The 27,292-nt window shown below is 42.6% G+C and overlaps 1 protein-coding gene across 9 annotated transcripts in view; it reads left to right on the top strand.

Annotated features, from left to right (window-relative positions):
- The window catches only part of ULK4 (unc-51 like kinase 4), a 505,777-nt gene that overhangs the window by 319,265 nt on the left and 159,220 nt on the right, over positions 1-27,292 (top strand). For 8 of the 9 annotated variants that reach the window (XM_045163883.1, XM_045163885.1, XM_045163880.1 and 5 more), the window contains one exon: positions 18,300-18,466. In XM_045163883.1, coding sequence (XP_045019818.1) covers positions 18,300-18,466 — 167 coding nt within the window. Of the gene's footprint in view, positions 1-18,299; positions 18,467-27,292 lie in introns of those variants that run through there. The other variant, XR_006640409.1, reaches the window with a different exon arrangement.

Raw genomic sequence — 27,292 nt, 5'->3', positions numbered from 1 at the left:
CTATCGTCACGTATCCTACTACTAGCTCCCATCTCCCTCCTGCCTCTTATGAAAACCGTTATGATTATGTTGGACCACTTGGATAATCCAGGATAATCTCCCCATCATGAGATCCTTAACTTAATCATGTCTACATAGTCCCTTTTGCCATTATAAGGTAACATTCACAGTTTGCGGGATTAGGGCACGGGTATCTTGGGGGAGAGGGGGTACTATTTCTCCTACCACATTTTCAGAATACCATCAAAATAAGAGTCAAATCTGTTAATTTATTAACTCCAGGGGAAATCAGAAGTTGCCCAGAAAAGGAAAAATAATCATAGTTTTCTTTATGATTTATTTAGGAATAATGTTTACAGTCATAGCACTGTAATCATAGAACATAGTTTGATTAAAAGTAAGAGATAGGGACTTTTCTGGTGGTCCAGTGGCTAAGACTCTGCACTCCCAATGCAGGCGGCCTGGGTTCAATCCCTGGTCAGGAAACTAGATGCCACATGCTTCAACTAAGAGATACCACATGCTGATAAATAAATAAATAATTTTTTATAAAAAGGTAAGAGATAATCATAGGGGAATTTTGTGCCTGTGAGGTGGGGGTGGGGAAAGACAGCTGCATTTATTTCATCACTGCATGGCAGGAAGTCATCAGATAATGTCTAAATTTTAAAAAATGCAAGAAAGCTGTGGTACATATACACAATGGAGTATTACTCAGCCATTAAAAAGAATACATTTGAATCAGTTCTAATGAGGCGGATGAAACTGGAGCCTATTATACAGAGTGAAGTAAGCCAGAAAGAAAAACACCAATACAGTATACTAACGCATATATATGGAATTTAGAAAGATGGTAACAATAACCGTGTATAAGAGACAGCAAAAGAGACACTGATGTATATAGAACAGTCTTTTGGACTCTGTGGGAGAGGGCGAGGGTGGGATGATTTGGGAGAATGGCATTGAAATGCGTAAAATATCATATATGGAACGAGTCGTCAGTCCAGGTTCGATGCACGATACTGGATGCTTGGGGCTGGTGCACTGGGACGACCCAGAGGGATGGTATGGGGAGGGAGGAGGGAGGAGGGTTCAGGATGGGGAACACATGTATACCTGTGGTGGATTCATTTTAAATTTTTAAAAATAAAATAATAAAAAAAATTAAAAAAAAATGCAAGTGTGTTATTTAGTAAGACAGAGATAAATAATAAAATGATCAAGTAAAAACAAAGCTAGTTGCCTCTGGGGAGAGAAGGATGACCTGGGAGTACAATGAGACTCTGATAAAAATAAAACTAAATAAATACAAATTGAAAGAAAGGGAAGCAGGACAATGATAATGCATGGAGTCAAGAAAAGATGTTTTTGAACATCAAAACCCAGAGATCAAATTGCCAACATTCATTGGTTCATAGAAAAAGCAAGAGAGTTCCAGAAAAACATCTACTTCTGTTTTATTGACTACGCTAAAGCCTTTGACTGTGTGGGTCACAATAAACTGTGGAAAATTCTGAAAGAGATGGGAATACCAGTCCACCTTACCTGCCTCCTGAGAAATCTGTATGCAGGTCAAGAAGCAACAGTTAGAACTGGACATGGAACAACGGCCTGGTTCCAAATTGGGAAAGGAGTATGTCAAGGCTGTACATTGTCACCCTGTTTATTTAACTCATATGCAGAGTACATCATGTGAAATGCCGGGCTGGATATAGCACAGACTGGAATCAAGATTCCCAAGAGAAATATCAATAACCACAGATACGCAGATGACACCACCCTTATGGCAGAAAGTGAAGAAGAACTGAAGAGCCTCTTGATGAAAGTGAAAGAGGAGAGTGAAAAAGTTGGCTTGAAACTCAACATTCAAACAAAGAAGATAATGGCATCCGGTCCTGTCACTTCATGGCAAATAGGTGGAGAAACAATGGAATCAGTGACATTTTATTTTCTGTCTCCAGGATAAGTGCAGGTGATGACTGCAGCCATGAAATTAAAAGACGCTTGCTCCTTGGAAGAAAAGCTTTGACAAACCTACAGAGCATATGAAAAAGCAGAGACATTACTTTGCAGAAAAAGGTCTGTCCAGTCAAAGCTATGGTTTTTCCAGTAGTCATGTATGGATGTGACAGTTGGACTACAAAGAAAGCTGAGCCCTGAAGAACTGATGCTTTTGGAGTGTGATGTTGGAGAAGACTCTTGAGAGTCCCTTGGACTGCAAAAAGGTCCAACCAGTCCACCCTAATGGAAATCAGTCCTGAATATTCATTGGAGAGACTGATGCTGAAGCTGAAACTCCAATACTTTGGCCACCTGATGCGAAGAACTGACTCACTAGAAAAGATCCTGATCCTGGGAAGGATTGAAGGCAGGAGGAGAAAGGGACAACAGAGGATGAGATAGTTGGATGGCATCACCGACTCGATGGACATGAGTTTGAGCAAGCTCCGGGAGTTGGTGATGGACAAGGAAGCCTGGCATGCTGCAGTCCATGGGGTCACAAAGAGTTGGACATGACTGAGCAACTGAACTGGGTAATGTGAAGGTTGACAATTGCAAGACTTCTAATGTATCCCATTAAAAGAAGACTTTAAACAAAAAGTCCCAGTCACTGTATTGGTTAGGACTCTTAACAGAGTATCAGAAACAACTCAAACTAGCCACAGGAAGAGTGAGAGTTCTGCAAGTGTGAGGGTGAGGGATAGAACTCAAGGCAGAGTCATTCCTGGGCCCCAGAAACAGCTGGAGGAACCAGGGGCCCACAGGCGGCACTGGAAGCCATTCTCCCAGTTTCTCTTTTCTGCCCATCGTTTTCCTTTCCTTTCTTGCTGTGGCCCTGCATCCTCGGTCCCTGAGATGATCCATCACCACTGCTATTCTCCTGTTTCAGATGTTAAAGTGTATTCTCCCGAGAGATGAAGCTCTCTCCTTCCTTGCCCTGCCTCTGGAACTCCAGGGGAAGAACACAGCGCCGGGACACAGTCACCTTGTGCAGAGCGCACAGCAGCCAGGCGATAGCCAAACTTTTTAGCTTCTCCTTGGGATTGACTTTATTATGGAATTTTATTTTAAAAATGAGATGCTGTCTGCATATTCTTTTTTTTTTTTTTGCATATTCTATTTAATAGAACAAGTTAGCACTTTGTATAATGTGGGAAGATGTCTCTGGTAGATTCTTCAGTGAAAAAAAGCAAGCTACACAATCTGTTCCATGCATGTATGTATGTATGTGTTTATGTATATTTCACATGCCTAGAAAGACTGTAACAAGCTCTTAACATGAGTTTTGAGGAAATGGAATGTTTGGGAAGTTTTAATCGTCTGTGTCATACATTTTATATACAAATACATATAGTTGTATTATTTGAATATTTACAGAGTTTAAGAAAAAACAAGAAAAATGTTAATTTGTCCATAATGAGTATATATTGCTTTTATAATAACAAAACCAATGGCAGAAACCTGTGCCACTTTGGATTGCCTATAGGATAAAATCTAGGGTCTCCTGCCTTGGGAATCTGACTACAGCTTCTTTTTCACAGGCTCTATATTCTAGCCTCACATAATCACTTGACTATGGCATGTTCAGATCGCAACTGGAAATCTTTCTTGTCTTTCTTGGCTAAAACTAGTGAGGTCCTCCTCCTCCCTCCTGCCTGTCCAAACCCTGCTGTCTTCCCAAGGTCACTTCCCATCCCTCCCTCCCTATAAATGCTTGCCCCATCCTTCCATTGATCCTTGCTCTCTAACTGGTAGCTACAAGCTAGTGTTTTATTCTCTCATGTGTTTCACATGTGGTTATCTTTTTTTCCCCTGTTATAAAATGATTTTATTAAATTGACTTGGACATAGTGTAGATCAAATAATATTTTCCAAAGATAACAATTATGAACTTTAAATCTCGACATAAAATTAGTAGCTTCAAAACTGTTAGTCATATTTTCCAGAAACAGCACGATAAAATAATTCTACTCTGTAGAAATACAAAAGTCTAGGACTAGCTGAAAACTCGAAAAATCACATATGGATGTCTTTTTAATGGGCCTTGAAGGAAAGGAACTTTTTTTTTTTTTTTGAGTTTTTTCCCATCATTGTCTGGCACAATGAAATTTACATCACAAGTGCGCCAAGTACTGCAAATGACCCAGTGTTTGAGTGACTGATGCATGTCACTCTTACCAGCTCGGAAATGGATGGCAGGGGAAGCAATCTTCTGGGCCCTCAAGAGCATATCTCTGGCTTAGGGTCCCACTCATAAAAGCCCTTCCATAATTCTGCAAATGCTGTGTTGTTATTGGAGCTGAATTAGACAAAGCTCTCAGGCTTTGCAGGAGGACCTTAGATCTCCCCACTCCCTCCCTGCTCCTCCATCCCACTCTCTTCCAGCGCTTTCCTGGGTCTTGGACCTGAATGATCCATTGTTCTTTTCCCATTAATTTCCTGATAAAACTTGGAAACTTTCTGCCCCTCTGAGTTAATAAAAGTTAGTATTAGTCATAAATGACATTGTATCATATGTTTCAGGTATGAAATTGGCATCCACTTCTGTATATTCTCACATTCCGAAATTGCTCCAGGTGTACTTGCTTAAATTAATCCTAAGCTTTTTTAGCTATCTCTGAGTAATCAAAATTCTCATGTGCCTCAGTGCATAAATCCCTTAAGTGTGTTAAACTTCTCCTTTCAGTAGTTTTTATAATTGAGTTCGTTCTGCCCAAAACTTTTACCTCTCAAGTATGCAACTAGACCCTCATTTTTGGCCACACAGAAAAATAGGTTTACCTGTTGCTGAAATTCAGCGTCTCTGTTTAAATCAGAAAAGCACATTGTAGCCCATGAGACAGGTGGCCAGAATAAATCAGAAACTTCAGTTCAGTTCAGTCACTCAGTCGTGTCCGACTCTTTGTGACCCCATGAATTGCATACGCCAGGCCTCCCTGTCCATCACCATTTCCCGGAGTTCACTCAAACTCATGTCCATCGAGTCGGTGATGCCATCCCACCATCTCATCCTCTGTCATCCCCTTTTCCTCCTGCCCCCAATCCCTCCCAGCATCAGAGTCTTCTCCAATGAGTCAACTCTTCGCATGAGGTGGCCAAGGTACTGGAGTTTCAGCTTTAGCATCATTCCTTCCAAAGAACACCCAGGGCTGATCTCCTTCAGAACGCACTGGTTGGATCTCTTTGCAGTCCAAGGAACTCTCAAGAGTCTTCTCCAACACCACAGTTCAAAAGCATCAATTCTTTGGTGCTCAGCCCTCTTCACAGTCCAACTCTCTCATCCATACATGACCACAGGAAAAACCATAGCCTTGACTAAATGGACCTTTGTTGGCAAAGTAATGTCTCTGCTTTTGAATATGCTATCTAGGTTGGTCATAACTTTTCTTCCAAGGAGTAAGCATCTTTTAATTTCATGGCTGCAGTCACCATTTGCAGTGATTTTGGAGCCCCCCAAAATAAATTCTAACACTGTTTCCACTGTTTCCCCATATATTTCCCATGAAGTGATGGGACCAGATGCCATGATCTTTGAATCAGAAACTTGGAACAGTTCAATTCAGTCTTGTTTATCTGTGGAACTAAGTGATTCTATTGCTAATCACAGGAGGAGCTAGGGATCACTGTGGACTCAGGGGAACTGGAGTGAGTTTTGTTTTTAAGATTGACTCTATAATATATAGAGTTTTCATAGGAAAGTAGTTCAAAAAGAATGCCCTGAATAGTATCCCTTCAGGTTTTCCGCAGAAAAAATGTCATTTAAACGTTAGTGTCCATCATGTTTGAGAGGTCCCAGCCTGTGAGGTACTTTGCGTTTCAAGTTCAGTGAGGTAGTAATTTCAGAGCACAGGATTATGAATTGGCTAGTTGTCCTCATGAAGCAAGATGTATTCAGTATCCCTTTCCTGACTGGAGAAAGCCAGACTCTCAGGGGCCCTCAGTGTTTGGGAGTGACTGGTGTGGGGTGAGGGCTTAAGGTGAGAGTGGACTCCAAAGGTGAAAGTGGACCAGAGCTCCAGGATGGAGGAGTCAGAATTGAGAGGGCCAACGCAGGAGGAGGATGAAGGCCGGGACCAGGTGTTGGACTGGCCCTGGGCGCAGTGTGGACCCCTAGGGCCTCTTAGGAAGCCCCTCTGCCAGCCTGTGTAGGCACATTGGACAAAGATTCACAGACTGGAATAACAGAGGCAAAGGCCAACTCTGAGATGGCTCAGCCATTCTTAACCTCAGAAAAGTTTGGACATATTTTCCTCTGGGGCTATTTGTGCATGTGGGTGGCAGCTCCTTCACTTTGGCCTAGAACCTGCCGTTCACAGACATCTCCGTTTATCCTCCATTGTGTTCAGAACGACATCACCACTTTCACCCTCAATGTTTTTTGTTTTTTGTTTTTTTTTTATAATTGAAAATTTATACTCTTTAATCAATATCTCCCCTTTTCCCCCACCCCACCAACCTCTTGTAAACCACTGGTCTGTTTCTGTGAGTTTGATATTTTTTAGATTCCACATTATAAGTAAGACCATGTAATATTTGTCTTTGGTGTTTGGCTTATTTCAGTTAGCATCGTGTCCTCCAGGTTCACCCTTGTTGTTGCATATAACAGAATTTCCTTCTTGAAGGCTAAATAACATTCCGTTGTGTGTGTGCACATATGTATGTGTATACAGTGTCTCCTTTATCCATTTATCCATCAATGGACACTTAGATTGTTTCCATATCTCATAAATAATGCTGCAGTGAGTATGGGAGTGCATATAATTCTTTGAGATGATGTTTTTATTTTCTTTGGGTATATACCCAGAAGTAGGATTGATGAATCATAGTGTGGTTCTGTTTTTAATTTCTTGGGGAAGTTCCATACTGTTTCCCATAGCGTGTGTACCAATTTACAATTCCACCATTTGTAGGTATTCTTTGGGAAAAAATGTCTCTTCAGGTCCCCAATTTTTAGCTGGGTTATTTGTTTTGTTGTTTTTTTGATATTCAGTTATATGAATTTCTTATATATTTTGGATGTTAACCTCTTATCAGATAGGTAGTTTGCAAATATTTTCTCCCATTTCATAAGTTGCCTGTTGATGGTTTTCTTTACAGTTCAGAGGCTTTTTATCAATAGTTGATGTTGGCCTCAATGTTTAAAAGAAGACTTTTACCTCAGCTGACGTGGTGTGACTCTGGTGGTTTTGGTGGTTAAGCATTGGTCAACTTGGGAAAAATGAAACCATTTCCCCACATTGAATTGCACAGATTTTTTTTTTTTTTTATGGTGACTCTTGGCTGCTATTTTATTTTATTTTTTTTTAAACTTTACAAAATTGTATTAGTTTTGCCAAATATCAAAATGAATCCGCCACAGGTATACATGTGTTCCCCATCCTGAACCCTCCTCCCTTCCCATACCATCCCTCTGGGTCGTCCCAGTGCACTAGCCCCAAGCATCCAGTATCGTGCATTGAGATGTTTTTATACTCCTCTTCCAGATTGTCTATTCAGGTTGACTCTGATGGACCCTAGTGGAAATGACCTCATGTTTGTTTGATGTAAATGTGGGATTATCTGCAAGGAAGCCTCTATCTGGGGAGGTTACCCTTGGATTTAGAATGTTGTTTTCAAATCATTAATGATAGAAAGGAAAAGTACTTTCAAAAGCTTGGAATTTCAAAGTGTACTCTCACATTTGTTCTCTGCTCCAACAGATTTTGAGAAAGTAATAGTATAATAAGGACAAAATGACCTTGGCTGGAGTGACCAAAGTTGGAAGCAGCTCATGCATGTTAATATTTCTGGAACATTAAATACTTGGAAAGAACTTATGGGGATGGCTCCTTTAGAGATCTGCTTATAATTCAGTTCAGTTGTTCAGTCGTGTCCAACTCTATGACCCCATGGACTGCAGCACGCCAGGCTTTCCTGTCCATCACCAACTCCCAGAGCCTGCTCAAACTCATATCTATCGAGTTGGTGATGCCGTCCAACCATCTCATCCTCTGTCATCCCCTTCTCCTCCCACCTTCAATCTTTCCCAGCATCAGGGTCTTTTCCAGTGAGTCAGTTCTTCGCATCAGGTGGTCAAAGTATTGGAGCTTCAGGACTGATTTCCTTTAGAATTGACTGGTTGGATCTCCTTGCAGTCCAAGGGACTCTCGAGTCTTCTCCAAAACCACAGTTTAGAAGCATCAGTTCTCCAGCACTCAGCTTTCTTTATAGTCCAGCTCTCACATCCATATATGACTACTAGAAAAACCATAGCTTTGACTAGATGGACCTTTGTTGGCAAAGTAGTGTCTCTGCTTTTTAATATGCTGTCTAGGTTGGTCATAGCTTTTCTTCCAAGGAGCAATTGTCTTTTAATTTCATGGCTGCGGTCACCATCTGCAGTGATTTTGGAGCCCAGAAAAATAAAGTCTGTCACTGTTTCCATTGTTTCTTCATCTATTTGCTGTGAAGTGATGGGACCAGATGCCTTAATGCAGAATAATTCTTGGATTCTTTTTTTAAAGAGTTGGTTATGATCCATGTGAAATAGTTCTTGCATTTTTTAACTTAATTGTTATTTCTTTCAGAGATGTTGGGATAGAATATTAAGATGTCATCTGGCCAGAGAACTGGGAAATGATAGAATGCTATCCTCAGTGTCTTTGTATAGGATCTCCAAGGGAGATGATAGGCGGGCAAGGCACAGAAACCTTGCTCTTAGCCCTGCCTCCTATACTAGGTCCACCTGCTGCCCGAGAAACAGCTGACTGCAAGAAACAGAGTTATCTGTGAGATACAGTTGACTGTGGCTTTCCCTGTATATTTGCCTCTGTTTTGAAATTTCACTCTTGTATCTTAACCCCTTCATGCAGGAGTACCTTCTCTTCCTTGCACGAAGATGGAAGCCATCTAGCCTGAGGGGGATGGCAGGGGATACAGCAGGGGCCTGTGCATTTGCCCCAGGAGGTCTGAAGCAGAGCTGACCTAAGCCAGAGGTGGTGGTGGTTCTTGTTTAGTCGCGAGGTCGTGTCCAGCTCTTTGCAACCCCATGGACTGCAGCATGCCAGGCTTCCCTGTCCTTCTGTCTGCCAGAGTTTGCTCAGACTCATGTCCATTGAGTTAATGATGCCATCCAACCATCTCATCGTCTGCTGCCCCTTTATCCTCTTGCCTTTGCCTGATGTCTTTCCCAGGATCAGGGTCTTTTCCAATGGGTCAGTTCTTTGCACCAGTTGGCCAGAGTGCTTCAGCTTCAGCTTCAGCATCAGTCCTTCCAATGAATTTTCAGGGTTGATTTCTTTTAGGATTGATTGGTTTGATCTTGCAGTCCAAGGGACTCTCAAGAGTCTTCTCCAGCACCACAGTTGGAAAGCATCAATTCATTGGCGCTCAGCCTTCTTTATGGTCCAACTCTCACATCCTTATATGACTACTTGAAAAATCATAGCTTTGACTATATGGACCTTTGTCAACAAAGTGATGTCTCTCATATGCTGTCTAGGTTTGGCATAAGTGTATCTCTGTCTGGGGCCTGAGTGAAAAGGAGAGGAAACCCCCTCCCAAGACAACAACAAAAGGCATGGCTAGGCCACTCCCAGGGGCTCAGGCCTCTGCCTCCACTGTATTGTCCTCAGCCTTCTTGGGAGGGAGGTAGATGAGAGAGTGAAACCCATGTGCCTGCTGATGGTGGTTCCCACCTCATTCTGGAGAACACAACTCTGGCAGTGTCCTGGGACTTCCTTCCATCTCTTTGGAGGCAGGGGATCTTTCTCTTGACTGGGGAGAAGGAAAGTGGAGACATAGGGAATGTCACTTTCCTTTCCTTCCCTTCACCACCTCCTTAGATGTATTCCTTCCTTTAGGAAAATGTGTCCTGTGTGAGGTCGTTCACAGCGCTCTGCTAACAGTCTTATCCTTGGGTCCCGTGGGTCAGGCTTGGGGACTCAGGGGCTCCCTCCTCGGCCCTCACAGTGGTTGGGCAACTGGTGTGGTCAGCTTCATGCAAATGCCAGTCTACACTCCCCTTCCTTCCAAGAAACTCTATTTCCTAACTCCCTCTATGGGGAAATTCTGGATAGAATGGAAGCAAATATGTCAAAACCTATGTGGTATGTGGGGAGATGTAACACGGAAGCTTTGGCAACTTGAAGTCTGACTTCAGGGCATAGGACCCTACGGACTTTACCAACGAGTCATCAGGGACCTGGAAATGAGCCAATCGGTGAACTTTTCTCAGGCTTCAAACTGTGTCAACTCTACAGCCTTGACACCCTTTTTCTTATTGATTCTACTCATTCATTGATACCTGTGGCATTACGTTATCGTGGCATCTGTTATGTTGGCACCTTTGCCTCCATTTCTCCTATAAATCCCTTTCCTGTCTAGGGTCTACTCGCCCCTGGGAACTTTCCCACTCTCTCTGGTCATCTACCACCTCTCTTTTTCCAGTCTGACTGCTACCCAGTTTCTGTGCCTTCATTTCCAACTACCTTTGGACTCTGGCATCTGGACATTATCTCAAAACTCAGTATATCTTGAAAACTAACTTATTGTTCCTAGAAAACTTGCTTGCTCACTTCTTCCAGTGAGAGTCTGGTTTTTCTCTTTCGGGGCTTTTTGGCCGCACCTCACTGTTGCCACAAAGTCACAAATCACGCTTGTTAAGTCACGTTTCCTCCTTCTTGTTTCCCAGCATACCAGCACTTGGTCATGGCCAAACTGCAAAGGCCTCCTCTTTCTGACTTTCTGGTCTCAGTTCCCCCACTGGCTGCTCCCAGAGGCTCCGTGGTATTTATAAAAGTCCATGGACCTCAAGAGTTATATGCAGGTCCAGATCACTTGGTGACTTCTGCTTTCTTGGTGACCTTGAACTGGTTACTTAAATGCCATGAGGTTTTGCTTTCCCTTATACAAAGTGGAGACAACAGCATCTGGATAATAAGCTCTCCTGGAGCTGTTAGAGAATTCAGATGAAATGTGACATGTAAAAAGCCTGGTGAAGGCCCAGTGCCAAGCAGAAAGCCGGTGCTTAGTTAAACACTGCTCTCATCCTGGTGGGGCCACACACCCTGCTTCCCTTGACTTCCTCCACCCTGCCCAGTCTATCCCAATCAATTTTACTTTTAGCTGTTTTAACTAGAGCCTGTTACACAGAGTGAAGCAAGTCAAAAAGAGAAAAACAGATATTGTGTATCAATGCACATACACAGGTGCTTTGTCGCTCAGTCGTGTCTGACTCTTTGCAACCTAGTGGTCTGTAGCCCGCCAGGCTCCCCTGTCCATGGGGATTCTCCAGGCAAGAGTACTGGAGTGGGGTGCCAGGCCCTTCTCCAGGGGATCTTCCCAACCCAGGGATCGAACCCAGGTCTCCCGCATTGCAGATGGCTGCTTTACCATCTGAGCCGCCAGGGAGGGAAGCCCATGCACATATATGGATCTAGAAAAGTGGTATATTGATGAACCTTCTGTGGGGTAGGAATAGAAACACAGATGCAGAGAATGGTCTTGTGGACATAGCAGGGGAAAGAGAGGGTAAGAGAGTAGCTTTGATGTATACACACACCACTATGTGTAAAGGAGACAGCGAAGGGGAGCTGCTGTAGAGCACAGGGAGCTCAGGCCAGCGCTCTGTGACGGCCCAGAGGGGTGGGTAGAGGGAGGCTTAAGACAGGAGGGACACATGTATACTTAAAGCTGACTCATGTTGTTGTACAGCAGAAACCAATACAGGCAATTATCCTCCAATTCAAAATAGATTTTAAAAACGTTCAGGTATGGTTTATATACAGTGACACAAACATCTTATATTTATACCTTATATATTATATATATCATATATATGCATTTCTGAGAAACGCTTACATTTCTGTAACCAACACCTCATTAAAGTACAGAACATTTCTGTCACCTTAGAAAGTTCTGTCCTGCCCCTCCCTCAGAAGCACCTGCTATTCTCTTTTCAATCAATATAGATGAGTTTTCCTTGAAACGTATTCTTACAACTGAATTTATACACCTCACTTGTTTCTGGTGTCTGTCTCTTGGCCCCATTTGTTTTTTGAGATTCAGCCATGTCGTGGGGTTCAGTGGCTCATTCCTTTTATTGCTGAGGAGTACTCCATTGTATGAATGGATCTCTGTTTGTTTATCTGTTCTCCTGTTGGTGGACAGCTGGGCTATTTCCATCGTGGGGCTATTTTGACTACAGGTCTAATAAGTCTTTTTGTGAATATATGTTTTCATTTTACTTGGAGAATTCCCTAAGAGTAGAATTGCTAGATAATATGGTAAAAAATAAAAAATTTGTTTTTTAAAAAAAACTGTTAACTGTTTCCCATTAGCCATGCCTGTGAGTTCTGGTCATTCTGCACTCGCACCACCATTTGGTGTTGTCAGGTTTTGTTTGTTTTGTTTTTCATTCTAATTATTTCTGTTTGTGTGGTGGTATCTCACTGTGACTTTCATTTTCATTTTCCAGATGACTAACGATGTTTAACACTTTTCATGTGCTTTTTGACATTATCTTTTGTAAACTAAGTGTTCGAGGCTATTACCCATTTTAAAAATTGGATATTTCAGTTTTTTATTATTGAGTTTAGGAATTGTTTATATGTTCTGAATATAAGTTCTTAGATATGTAATTTATAAATTTTTCTCCTAGTCTTTGGCTTGTCTTTTTCTTAACTCTAGTGGTAAAGAACCCCCCTCCCAATTCAGAAGACAGAAAATGCAGGTTTCATCCCTGAGTTGGGAAGATCCCCTGGAGGAGGGCATGGCAACTCACTCCAGTAGTCCTGTGTAGAGGATCTCATGGACAGAGGAGCCTGGTGGGCTAAGGTCCATAGCATTGCAAAGAGTTGGACACAACTGAAGCGACTTAGCATGCATTTTTTAATAGTGTCTCTTAATTTGCACAAGTTTTAATTTTTGATGCAGTGTAATTTATCCACTTTCGAATGATGAAAGGACTTTTTGAGTCCTAAAAAATCTTGCCTACCTCTTAGTTATGAAGATCTTCCATTTTCTTCTGAAACTTTAAAAATTTTAGCTTTTATGTTTAGATTTGAGGTTTGCCTGAGATTAATTTTTTTTTTTTGAAAGCAAATCTTTTTATTTCAATCCCTTTTAAATAAAACTTCATTTCTCCCATTTTAAACTAAGAATTTCATTTTACTCTGTTTTTTTCTCAACACCTAAAATAATTTATCAAGCCACTCTTTCATGAATAAAATTCAGATTCCACACTTCCTACCTTCTTGCCCTGATTCCTCATGCAATATACTGTTGTTTTTTTTTTTTTTGCTATCTTTTTTTTTTAAATTTTATTTTACTTTTAAACTTTACGTAACTGTATTAGTTTTGCCAAATATCAAAATGAATCCACCACAGGTATACATGTATTCCCCATACTATGTGAGATAGTGGTCAAGCACCTTTTTTTCTCTCAAACAGATCTATTCTCTTTGATTGAAAATATTTCATTTTTCTAAAGAATTTCCTTGTTGAAAATCATTTAACCTCATAGATGAGGGTCCATTTCTGGAATCTGAAATTGGAAATATCTGCATGAACTCATTATTTTTTTCTCTGTCTAAAAGGTGTATACTTATGTCTGTCCACTTAATCAGTGGCCCAGTAGCAATGAGTGTTTCTCTCAGACCATGGTCTCTGAATACCCTTCTCATTAAAAGAAACCAGGATTCCTTGGAGAAGTAGCTAATGCCCAGTCTTAGGCAGTAATTCATAAGTTGAACTTGGGACATATTATCTTAGCAGAAGGTAGGACACTTGAAAGGGCTCTCAGTGACCAAAGATGGAACAAGTTTACCATAAAAGAATGATGATTGAAATCAATTAATATTCATAAAATATGTTATTTAAAAATCTATTACATTCACAATGATGCTCCATAGTGAACTGATTAGTAACTTCAGTAATCTCTAGCCACTTTGGTCACATTTGGGACCTCCAAACACCCCAAAATCACTTCTGGAAACAGGCTGTGCTTAGTCGCTCAGTCGTGTCCGACTCTTTGCGATCCCATGGACTGCAGCCCACCAGGTTCCTCTGTCCTTGGGGATTCTCCAGGCAAGAATACTGGAGTGGGTTGCCATGCCCTAAACTGGCAGATGATAACAAAGAAACATTTATCAAGCATCTACCTTGCCCTTCCTTTACAAACCACATTTTATGATATCCAAATCAGTTGACGAACGTTCTTTACAGAAGAAAACCAGCTCAAAAAATAAAGAAGGACTGATAGAATTTGAAAATTCTGTATTGCCATGTCTAATGAAATAATGGGACTGGACATTGGGCATTCAGATCGGATCAGATCAGTTGCTCAATCGTGTCCAACTCTTTGCGACCCCATGAATCGCAGCACGCCAGGCCTCCCTGTCTATCACCAACTCCCGGAGTTCACTCAGACTCACATCCATCGAGTCAGTGATGCCATCCAGCCATCTCATCCTCTGTCGTCCCCTTCTCCTCTTGCCCCCAATCCCTCCCAGCATCAGAGTCTTTTCCAATGAGTCAACTCTTCGCATGAGGTGGCCAAAGTACTGGAGTTTCAGCTTTAGCATCATTCCTTCCAAAGAAATCCCAGGGCTGATCTCCTTCAGAATGGTTGGGTCTCCTTGCAGTCCAAGGGACTCTCAAGAGTCTTCTCCAACACCACAGTTCAAAAGCATCAGTTCTTCAGCACTCAGCCTTCTTCACGGTCCAATTCTCACATCCATACCTGACCACAGGAAAAACCATAGCCTTGACTAGACGAACCTTTGTTGGCAAAGTAATGTCTCTGCTTTTGAATATGCTATCTAGGTTGGTCATAACTTTCCTTCCAAGGAGTAAGCGTCTTTTAATTTGATGGCTGCAGTCACCATTTGCAGTGATTTTGGAGCCCAGAAAAATAAAGTCTGACACTGTTTCCACTGTTTCCCCATCTATTTCCCATGAAGTGATGGGACCGGATGCCATGATCTTCGTTTTCTGAATGTTCAGCTTTAAGCCAACTTTTTCACTCTCCACTTTCACTTTCATCAAGAGGCTTTTTAGTTCCTCTTCACATTGGGCATTAGTAGATAATATTTGGTGGGGAAGTTTATACTGGATGGGTTGGGCTAACAATCCCTGAACCCCTAGGTCAATTTTAACATTATTAAGGGTGGAACAGACAGACAGTATATCCCTCCAGATACAATGCTACAGGGGATACAGAATGCCCAGCTCCAAGTATTATTGCCTAAATAATCAAACCTGAAGGAAGTCTAGTCTCTTGGTCTAATTACCAGTTTACAGGAAATGCACGGTTACAGGAGCAGTACTACAAGAACATCTATAGGGAAAATATCCTCATTTGTCCAACAAATAAATGGCATGAAAAATTGAAGGTAGGGAAAGGACTGTTAGAGGTTGAAGGAGACTTAAGACAATGGCAAACGGTTGATAATTATTGAAGAGGGTGATAAGGATTCATTTTTCTAAAATTTCTCATGGCTTTCTTTGTTTTCATAGTTCAAATAAGAAAAATGTGAGTTTTCATCTTCAGTGAAAGTTCTGTGAAGAGCACTGACTGAGATAGGCCTCTTACATCATATCAATGGGCTTTGCTGGCATTATCACGGTTGTGAAGAAATATTTAGGTCATACTTCATTTCTAATCTCATATGAGCACCTTCCATGACAGGAGGTGACTTCTGTGTTTGTAGTCAGAGCTTGGTGTTCGTTGTCTTTTTTCCTTCACACAATAAGCTGGAGAGTCCAGCCCGGTAGGGATTTGATTGCATTCATTGTTTGCACTCCTTCCTTGAAGATGGAATGAAACTCAGGAAGAGCACAGTTGTTCATCATCTGTTTCGTCTGAGTCAGGCAGCATGCTGATGGGTATCCGGCAGTCAGTGCCTCCTTCTGACGGACTGTGTCCTTCTCTGCTGTTCACATCGCCGGGTCCCCTGCTCCTCTGACCATCAGCATGCTGTGTCACAGAGATTGGGAACTCCACAAAGGAAGACATCTTCTCCTGCAGCGTGTGTTTACCAAATACTGAACTGAACTCTTCTTTTTTTTTTTTTTTTTTTTAGTGTTTCATTATATATTTATTAGATAAAAAGATCTCAGAACTTGGTCTTTTGAGTGTTGAATACAGAAGTCAATTTCTCTTCTCAAACTTTAAGTCAAACAGTAGAGAGAGAGGTTCAAAATACACAGTAATATTCCGGGAAAGCAGGTCTCTGGAAGTAATCCTGCCTTTTAGCAATTGCAGATTTCTCTGGTATAAATACTCCTGCTGCTGCTGCTGCTAAGTCGCATCAGTCGTGTCCGACTCTGTGCGACCCCATAGACGGCAGCCCACCAGGCTCCCCTGTCCCTGGGATTCTCCAGGCAAGAACACTGGAGTGGGTTGCAATTTCCTTCTCCATTGCGTGCAAGTGAAAAGTGAAAGAGAAGTCGCTCAGCTGCGTCCGACTCGTAGCGACCCCATGGACTGCAGCCTACCAGGCTCCTCCATCCATGGGATTTTCCAGGCAAGAGTACTGGAGTGGCTTGCCATTGCCTTCTCCATGAACTGAACTCTCTTAAAAAGCCTTTGTATTTTGTATTTGAGTAGTCCTGATTAACAGACACTGGTGTGATAGTTTCTGGTGAATAATGAAGGGACTCAGGCATACATATACATGTATCCATTCTCCCCCAAAACCCCCCTCCCATCCGGGCTGCCACATAACATTGAGCAGAGCTCCCTGTGCTACACTGTAGGTCCTCCTTGGTTATCCATTTTAAATATAGGAGCATGTACATATCCATCCCAAACTCCCAAACTATCCCTTACCCCCAGTCTTTCTCCCCACCCCATCCCAGCAACCTCTTTTTAAAGCCCTTCTACTCTCCCTGCAGCTCACAAACACCAAGAGCTGATTCATAGCATGCCCTTGAGCGATGCCTTGTAACTCACTGGAGAATGCCTGCCAGTGTGATGCACATGTCTTAACGATTGCTCTTCTTTACCACGTGTCTTTGATGACTTGTACTATCAAACCTTGTCTTTCAGTAGAGAAATTTTGCTATTAATTCATTAGCAGATTCCTTTCCCTTCAAATATATTTATTTTCAACTTTGTGACTGTGCCAGTTTTTACCACAAGGAGTACAACCTTGATTGATGCCCTGTAATTTTGGTTTCTTTCTGTCTTTAGTGACAGAATTAATTGCTTTGTAGTCTAATTACTTTTCACTTGTCTAGGAAAACCAGCTTGGCTTACTGGAAATGACAGTGTGCAGTGTTTGGGAAAGATAGCAGAGCTTGGATGGCTGTGCTTGGCAGCGCTTCCGTCCAGTTGATCATCTGAGAAGTAGGGACAAATGGATTGCAGGTCCAATAAATGATGGCACGTCCAATAAATAAATGGATTGCAGGTCCAGCTTACAACACATGTCATATTTCCTTACCCTGTTTTTTTCCCAGTTTTCTTGTATAGAATAGTTATATTTGAAGAATCACTTTTTCTAGAACATTCAGACGATGACGATCTCTTCAGACGGAAGGACCCCCTCACCATTTCGATTTATGACATTTCATGTTGTCTTTTCATCACTTTTGCATCTGAATCATTTGGGGAATTCAAAGTGTAATTTTACATAACAAAAACAATACAGAACACCAGCTTAAATGTATTTGTTGTAACAAGTACATCAAACTAAAAGTTGATGAAGACCAACCACACAGTAAATACGAAGTTTGCGGAGACAAAATGATAGAACCTGGCAATTTCTCAATTTCACATGGCTTGAAATCATTATGTTACATTTCATAATTTTTAGAATGCATGTGGAAAAAAGCACTTCCTTGCTTTATCTTCTTGAGGTGACCCAGTTATTTGTCAATCCTGATAGATCCTCAGCTTCACCTGTGTCACCAAGCCATCCCATGAAGAACTGTGCCTTTAAACAGAACCTGGGGACAGGATGTTCACACCCAACACGTTTTCTTCCAGTGTCAGCGACTCTTCTGTCCCTGTGAAACCTGTCCATGTAGGATAGTGTTTTTCAAAGTGTAATCTGGGGAACCCTCCCATCAGAATCACCTGGGGTGCTTTTTAGCAAGTATATTCCTAGGCCTCAGGCTCCTAGGCAGTCTCTCTGGGAGTGGGGGTGGGGACCTGCATTTTCAAAACCTTTCCCAGGTGTGTCTACAACAGATATAGTTGAGGGACTGTTCAGAGTTTATGGAATACATGTGCCTGTTCTGTTGGCTTCATGTGGCACGTTATTCTTGTGTTCTATGATGACAGTTTTGCCCTTCTCCTGTTTTACTCGCAGGACTGGTCCGTCACGTCTGCAGCCTGTTCACTGAGACTGCCACACTGTGTTTGGATGTGGACAACAAAAGCAACAACGACACTGCAGCCGCCTTGCTGTTCTCCCTGCTGGACATTCTGCACGGCATGCTGACCTACACCTCTGGGGTCGTGCGGCTGGCTCTGCAGGTAGAGGACCCCTTCCCCCGCCTTTCCAACAACCCTGCCCCACGTCCCACATGCTCATCATTCTCTTTTCTCTCATCGTCCTCTAATGTGTCTTTCAGTTTGAAAAAGAGCATATGATTTGACAGTCATCTTTGGGTGACCAATGTCAGACAGCTAATTTGAATATGAAAAGAAAGCAGGAGGGGCCAAAGACAAGACTTAGTGGGAACTTACTAGGGAACTGCCAGCAACTCAAGAGGTCATTCTCACTGTGGGGTTGGCCACGCACTATGCAGTCTTGGCTGTCCGGAGATGGTGCTCCCACCCCCTCTAGCAGTACGAGTTAGCTAGTGAGGAGTAGTGGATTGAGTTATCAGGCATGCACACACATGCACATACATGTAATATGAATATATGTGCATAGACACACATGTGCATGCATGTACCTCGCACTTACTTTCTCTTATGACCAATAATGTGAAATTGCAAGATGCTTTTGAGGACTAGGGGTGTGTATTTAGTGGCCATGGAAAAGTCGGGTTGCCCCAGACTGTAACCTGGCACTGTGGTCTGAGACAGGAAGGGCATATGAGTTCATCAGGTACTTTCTGGGCCAAGTGTTAGCTCTCACCACATGCCTGTCTCCCTTCATGCTTTCTCTAACCAGCTGAGTCAGCTGATACTCAGGTCACATGTTAGGACATGGCCAATAGGAATTCATTGTTGTATTTGGAGTCCCAGTTAAGTCGCAAGTGCTGTGTGTCACGGTAGCATACCAGCCTGGATAGATGCAGAAGCTAAGGTTGGAAGCAGACCGTTCTCATACCTTGCCAAGAGTCATAGTAGCATGAGCCAAGAATGAGTCCCTCAACCCTGGTTTAGTCTCTCTTACTCATCATTATGATAAATGGCGTGTTTTGTCCACAGTGAAGCTGGTGAAGTATTTAACTTGTTTCACGTGGCTTAATAAATAATTCCAAGAGCCCCTCAGCAAAGATGATGGTCAGTAAGTTTTAACCCAGACTTGTAAAGCCGGTAGGTGAAATTGGCCTTTGAAATACCTGCTTGTTTTTATTTGCTCATCTGTAATTGCTCTAAATGAACAGTAAAGCTTGGCTAAGTACTCACGGAATCCTGAATTATGGATTTCTCTTAGTTTTCCCTCTTTTTTCTAATAAATGTCTCATCAGAGAGCATCATTTCTTGTTTCAGTTTCCACAGTGGTAGCTTTATGTAATTCTTCAAGGTGTAGATGTCTCTCAGAGAATACTTTGATGGTATCAATCTGTAAGAGATTGTGTATTGTGGATAAAAAGGATCAGACATTAAAAAAATTTTTTTTTAATTCTAGAACAATAGAAATCATTTATTTCAAGTCATCAGGTAGACATTCAAGGGTGTTTAAAATTCCTTAATGCAAATTATTTTCTAATTTTCTTTTTTCAATTTGCTAGTATACCAATACATCACTGTTTCTTTTTATTTTTTTTTTTTTTAGCACCAGTCTATGTTTTATTGCTGTCATTGTTCTAAATCTTTCCCTGTAATAACTGCCATGTATTGCTTTTGACCTTGACGACCGACTTTGATCTCCATGGTACCTGGTATCTGTCTGAAAGTGGTAGACTCCTTGAAATTGAATTAGGAAAAGAATTGGGTAAAGAAATGGAGTTGGCATCAAAGACAGACACATCCTTCTACAGTACTGAGCTGTAGGTTCTTTTGAAGCATAAGTCACCTCTTCCATCTGTAAACATGCTCCACACATGGGATTCTTCTGCATTCAAAACCCATTTCTACTCTTAACACTAACCTCTTAAAACTACAACTTGACTGTTGTCAGTGTTTAAAATGATAATAGTGTTTAGATTTTGAGGCACCTGTCTCCTTTTCAGGGAGGAGAAGGATATGACAACAGGCATGTGTACCGGGGAGGTGAGGAGTTGGGAGGGAGATGTCAGAATGTCTCTTAGGAGCCCAGACTCTGCCCCCAACTTGCCTTGAGGAGTACTATGCCAAAGATACAGAAGCAGAGACAAATATGTGTGCCCAGCTCACCGGGGTGGGGTGGGGTGGGGTGGGGCGTCCCATGGGCTTTGCAGGTGAGAATACCTTGGATTCAGATCCCAGCCACACTACTTTCACCTGTGAGTTGCTGGGCTTGTTATTTCATCTGAGTGTCAGTTTCCTCATCTGTAAAGCAGACATGATACCAACTACTCAGCAAGGGATTTAAGTGAGAGAACACAAGATATGTAAATATAAAGGACATGTTTATTGCCAGGAGAAATATCAATAACCTCAGATACACAGACAACACCACCCTTAAGGCAGAAAGTGAAGAACTAAAGAGCCTCTTGATGAAAGTGAAAGAGGAGAGTAAAAAAGTTGGCTTAAAACTCAACATTCAAAAAACTAAGATCATGGTATCTAGTCCCCTCACTTCATGGCAAATAGGCAGGAAACAATGGTGATAGTGAGAGAATTTTTTTTCTTGGGCTCCAAATTCACTGTAGATTGTAACTGCAGCCATGAAATTAAAAGACGCTTGCTTCTTGGAAGAAAAGCTATGACCAACCTAGACAGCATATTAAAAAACAGAGATGTTACTTTGCATACAAAGGTCCATCTAGTCAAAGCTATGGTTTTTCCAGTAGTCATGTATGGATGTGAGAGTTGGACTATAAAGAAGTTGAGCGCTGAAGATTGATGCTTTTAAAGTGTGGTGTCAGAGAAGACTCTTGAGAGTCCCTTGGACTGCAAGGAGATCCAACCAGTCCATCCTAAAGGAAATCAGTCCTGAATATTCATTGGAAGGACTGATGCTGAAGCTGAAACTCCAATACTTTGGCCACCTGATGTGAAGAACTGATTCATTGGAAAAGACCCTGATGCTGGGAAAAACTGAAGACAGGAGGAGAAGGGGACAACAGAGGATGAGATGGTTGAATGGCATCACCAACTTGATGGACATGAGTTTGAGCAGTCTCTGAGAGTTGATGATGGACAGGGAAGCCTGGTATGCTGCAGTGGGTCACAAAGAGTCGGACATGACTGAGCGACTGAACTGAACTGAAAGTACATATACTTGGCCCAGGGAAAGTAAGCCATGATTGGTCACTATGTTATTAATAGCAATAAGAGGGAAGACACTCACCTCCCCTTCCTGTTTACAGAGGGTTCGTGGGGGCTGTGATGTTCTCATGTCTGTGTCCCAACACTAGGGAAGGCACTCAGTTTGTATTTATGGAGTAAACCAACTCCTAGCAGGCTTATGAGGTATTAATGTATGGTTTTATTTTGCATTTGTGAGCCTAGCCCAGGGCTTGGCCCCTGTAATCTTGGCACAGGCATCAAGAGAGGAAGGTTGTTGAGTGTCAGGGAGGTTCATTTTGGTAAAACCATCAGCATGCAGATAGTGGAGCAAATCATCACTTTGAACCGTGTCCAGGGTCCTGCAGAGGGAACGGGGGTGCAGGGAACTCACCAAGTTTGGGGGTTAAGAAAGGAAGATATTCAGTACCAAAATCCAGGTCACCTGACTTCCCAGTCTGGCCCTTGTCTGTCATTTCTGGAGTGATGGGAGAAACTTCACGCATTACTTGAGAGGAGGGTGGTTAAACTGGTTTCCATTAGTAGTTGTTGCCCTAAGACTGAAATGTGGCCCTGAGTCCTCCTTCATCTCACACTCAAGTGAAGGCTGTTGGGATGGGGGCTTTACCCTATTTTAGTATCTCTCTCTCTGTAAGAAAGTCATTTTTATTTATTTTTGTTCATTCTGTGCCGCTTGTGGGATCTTAGCTTCCAGACCAGGAATCAAACCCATGCCCTCTGCATTGGAAGCATGGAGTCTTAACCACTGGGTCACCAGGGAAGTCCCTCTATTTCAGTATCTCTTGAAGTTGCCGGTTCGACTCCTCCACGGCTTTCTTCCTGCTGTTTTCCCCATGAGCTTGCCCCTGTCTGGTTGTTCAGTCACCAACTGAAGTCGTGTCCAACTCTTTGCAACCACATCAACGGCAGCACACCAGGTTTCTCTGTCCTTCGTTATCTCCTGGAGTTTGGTCAAACTCATGTCTATTGAGTCAGTGATGCCATCCAACCGTCTCATCCTCTGTCACCCCCTTCTCTTCCTGTCCTCAATCTTTCCCAGTATCAGGGTCGTTTCCAGTGAGTCAGCTCTTTGCATTAGGTGGCCAAAGTGTTGGAGCTTCAGCTTCAGCATCAGTCCTTCCAATGAATATTTAAGGTTGATTTCCTTTAGGATTAACTGGTTTGATATCTTTGCTGTCCAAGGGCGTCTCAAGAGTCTTCTCCAGCACCACAATTCAAAAGCTTCAATTCTTCAGTGCTCTGCCTTCTTTATGGTTCAACTCTCACATTCACACATGACTACTGGAAAAACCCATTGCTTTGACTATATGAATTTTTGTTGGCAAAGTGATGTCTCTTCTTTTTAACATGCTGTCTAGGTTTGTCATAGCTTTTCTTCCAAGGACCAAGCATCTTTTAATTCTGTGACTGCAGTCACTGTCTGCGGTGATTTTGAAAACTCAAGAAAATAAGATTTGTCACTGCTTCTACTTATCCCCCATCTATTTGTCAAGAAATGATGGGACTGGATGCCATGATCTTAGCTTTTTTAGTGTTGAGTTTTAAGCCAGCTTTTCACTCTCCTCTTTCACCCTCATCAAGAGGCTCTTTAGTTCTTCTTTTCTTTCTGCCATTAGAGTGGTATCTACATATCTGAGGTTGTTAATATTTCTCCCAGCATTCTTGATTCTAGCTTAGGATTCGTCCAGCCCGACATTTTGCATAATGTATTCTACATAAAAGTTAAATACGCAGAGTGACTATATTATATAGCCTTGATGTACTTCTTTCCCAATTTTGAACCAGTCCATTGTTCCATGTCCAGTTCTAATTGTTACTTCTTGTCCTGCATACATTTGTGTCCTGGAGCTAGGTAAGGTGGTCTGGTAAATTCCCATCTCTAAGGATTTTCCACAGATTGTTATGATCCACCCTGTCAAAAGTTTTAGTGTAGTCAATGAACGGGAGTTAGATGTCTTTTTAAAAAATTCCCTTGCTTTTTCTTCTTTGAAGAAATGTCTGTTTAGTTCTATGGCCCATTTTTGATTGGATCATTTATTTTTCTGGAATTGTATATTTTTGAGTTTTTCTATGATCTAGCATATGTTGGCAATTTGATCTCTGGTTCCTCTGCCTTTTCTAAATCCAACTTGTACATCTGGAAGTTCTTGGTTCACATACTGTTGAAGCCTAGGTTGAAGAATTTTGAGCATTACCTTGCTAGCATGTGAAATGAGTGCAATTATACAGTAGTTTGAACAGTCTTTGGTGGTACCTTTCTTTGGGATTGGAATGAAAACTGACCTTTTCCAGTCCTGTGGCAGCCACTGCTGAGTTTTCCAAATTTTCTGGCATATTGAGTATAGCAGTTTCTTTTTTTTTTTTTTTTTAATTTTATTTTATTTTTAAACTTTACATAATTGTATTAGTTTTGCCAAATATCAAAATGAATCCGGCACAGGTATACATGTGTTCCCCATCCTGAACCCTCCTCCCTCCTCCCTCCCCATACCATCCCTCTGGGTCGTCCCAGTGCACCAGCCCCAAGCATCCAGTATCGTGCATCGAACCTGGACTGGCAACTCGTTTCATACATGATATTTTACATGTTTCAATGCCATTCTCCCAAATCTTCGCACCCTCTCCCTCTCCCACAGAGTCCATAAGACTGTTCTATACATCAGTGTCTCTTTTGCTGTCTCATACACAGGGTCATTGTTACCATCTTTCTAAATTCCATATATATGCATTAGAACAACACCTCATCACCTGAGCTGCTCGGACCTGGGAAGAGCACAAAACGCAGGCCCAACCGAGTCTGCGCCTCTGAGGACTACCCGAGTGCCTGAACCTGAGCGGCTTGGACTTGGGAGGTCAGCCCAGGGCCAGCCTCTGATTGTTCCCGGCGGAACAACCTAGAGCCCGAGCAGTGTGGGCAGGGAGGCTACACGCACCGTGAGCGGGGGCAGACCCAGTGTGGCTGAGGCACTGCGAGTATAGCACTTTCACAGCATCATCTTTTAGGATTTGAAATAGCTCAGCTGAATTCTATCATGTCCACTAGCTTTGTTCAGAGTAATGCTTCCTATGGCTCACTTGACTTCACGTTCCAGAATGTCTGGCTCTAGGTGAGTGACCACCCCATCATGGTTATCTGGGTCATTAAAACCTTTTTTGTACAGTTCTTCGTATTCTTGCGACCTCTTCTGTCTCATGGTTGAATGCAAGTGAGATTCGTCTGTTGTAGCCCATGGTCCTCAGCATGCGTCTCCCTCCCTTTGAAAACTGATGATATCTCTTCATCTCATCACAAGATCATTTTCTTGGCAAGACACTCCAGGCCTTGAACGATCAGCCCCAGGGTGGTTTTCCAGCCTCGCCTGCCATTCCTTTGTGCTTCCTGTACCTCCACCAAACAGTCACCTTGGCCTTTTCCATGGGGCTCGTGCACCTCAGCACTCCAGGCCTTTCCCCAGCAGATGCCAGCACCTGAAGCACGTGCTGTGCATGTCCTTCCCTGTAGACCTCACCACACCGTCCACCGATGAGGTCCTGTCACCGTTCCCTAGTCCCACCTCAGCTTTATTTCCACGTCCACTGTAGCAGTTTCCACATTCTGCCTTTAGTGCAGTGGAAAGCTTACCATTGGTTTTTTTTTTTTTTTAAGTATAATTAATTTATAAGACTGTGTTAATTTCTGCTGTATAGCAGTGACTTAGTTATATATATTCCTTTACATTGTGGTTTATCCCTAGATGCTGAATATAGTTCCCTGTGCTATACACTAGGACCTTGCTGTTTATCCATTCTGTACATAATAGTTTGCATCTGCTAATCCCACACTCCCGATCCATAATCACTCCCATCCTCCCCCATGGCAACCACCAGTCTGTTCTCTGTGTCCATGATTCTATTTCTGTTTCATAGCTAGGTTCACCTGTGTTGTAGTTTATATTTCAAATATAAACAATATCATGTATTTATCTTTCTTTTGGTGACTTCACTCGGTATGGTAATCTCTAGATCTATTCGTGTTGCTGCAAATGGCAATTTTTATGGCCGAATTGTATTCCATGGTATATATGTACCACATCTTCTTTAACCATTAATCTGTTGGTGGTCACTTAGATTGCTTCCATGTCTTGGCTATTGTAAACAGCGCTGCTGTGAACATAGGGATGCATGTATCTATAGTTTCGTCTGGGTATATGTCTAGGAGTGAGATTGCTGGATCATGCGGCAACTCTAGTTTTTTGAAGAACCTCCATACTGTTTACCATAGTAAAGCCTGCCATTCTTTTAATGAAATTGCGAGGTTCTACAGCCTGGGACTGAGTTGTATCATCTGTGCACGGCAAGCATGTGAGTGATGGTGTTTGGGAAGCACACTGAGGTCTGACTTGGGTTGGTCTGGCCACACCACTGCTGGTTATCCTTAATTTTAACCTGCTTAGGACATCAGACAGCAATTGCCTGAAGAACTGACTGTCTCTTGTTCTCTACAAATGCCTTGTTGTGTCTCAAATGCTCAGTTGTGTCTGACTCTTTGCAACACCATGGACTGTAGCCCACCAAGCTCCTCTGTCCATGAAATTCTCCAGGCAAGAATACTGGAGTGGGTTGCCATTTTCTCTTCCTGGGGATCTTCCCAACCCAGGGGTCAAACCCATGTCTCTTACATCTCCTGCATCGGCAGGTGGGTTCTTACTTGCCCGCTGTGTGCTAGACTCATGTAGTAATGTTAGATATAATAGGGTTATATCCTCCCTGGCCTTTTTTAATGCCAATAAGTTAGCTGAATCCCTTCATCTCATTTTAGGTAATGCTATTAATATATTCCCATTTAATATTACATATGGCTCACAAGTTGTCATTCCCACATTTTACATGTCTACAACCTAGGGATCTTATCTGAGATCTATTCTTAATATATCCAGTAGTTTCCTAAACAGGACCACTAGAATGTCCCATGGTCCCCTCAAATTCAGCCTGTCCAAAGCAGAGCTCAGGATCCACCTCCCACACCATCCTCCTGCTCGCAAGCCCCACCACTCTCATCCTGCCATACTAGAAACCTGGGAGTTAGTCTTAAAATTTCCCTTTTTCATATTCCTACTCCAATCCTTCACCAAATCCAGTAGATTTTACTGGTAGCACCTGGCTCAGGCTGCCATCTCCTCTTGTTCAGGCTGTAACAGCTGGGGGGACCAAGAAGCCAGGATGGCCAGGAGTGGGGTCAGTTGCCACCCAGCAGTGCCTGGAGCAGTGAGTTGTGGGCAGGGGTCGGGGGACCACAGGCAAAGGCAGAGCACTGCACAGGGAGAACAGCAGTGACATCGTGGCAGAGGCGGGGTGCTTCTTGCTGTTAAAAGAGCCCTCTGGGCATCCCTGATAGCTCAGTTGGTAAAGAATGCACCTGCAATACAGGAGACCCTGGTTTGATTCCTAGGTCAAGAAGGCCCACTGGAGAGGGGATGGGCTACCCACGCCAGTATTCTTGGGCTTCCCTTGTGGCTCAGCAGGTGAAGAATCTGCCTGCAGTGCAGGAGACCTGGGTTTGATCCCTGGGTTGGGAAGATATCCTGGAGAAGGGAAAGGCTACCACTGCAGTATTCTGGCCTGGAGAATTCCATGGACTGTGGAGAATTCTATAGTCCATGGCGTCACAAAGAGTCGGACATGACTGAGTGACTTAGACTTCTGGGGACTTCCCTGGTAGTCCAATGGCTAAGACTTGGCACTCCCAATGAAAAG

This window comes from Bubalus bubalis, chromosome 21, assembly GCF_019923935.1.
Source record: "Bubalus bubalis isolate 160015118507 breed Murrah chromosome 21, NDDB_SH_1, whole genome shotgun sequence".
Classification (NCBI taxonomy): domain Eukaryota; kingdom Metazoa; phylum Chordata; class Mammalia; order Artiodactyla; family Bovidae; genus Bubalus; species Bubalus bubalis.
This window is presented reverse-complemented; position numbering and strand designations above follow the sequence as displayed.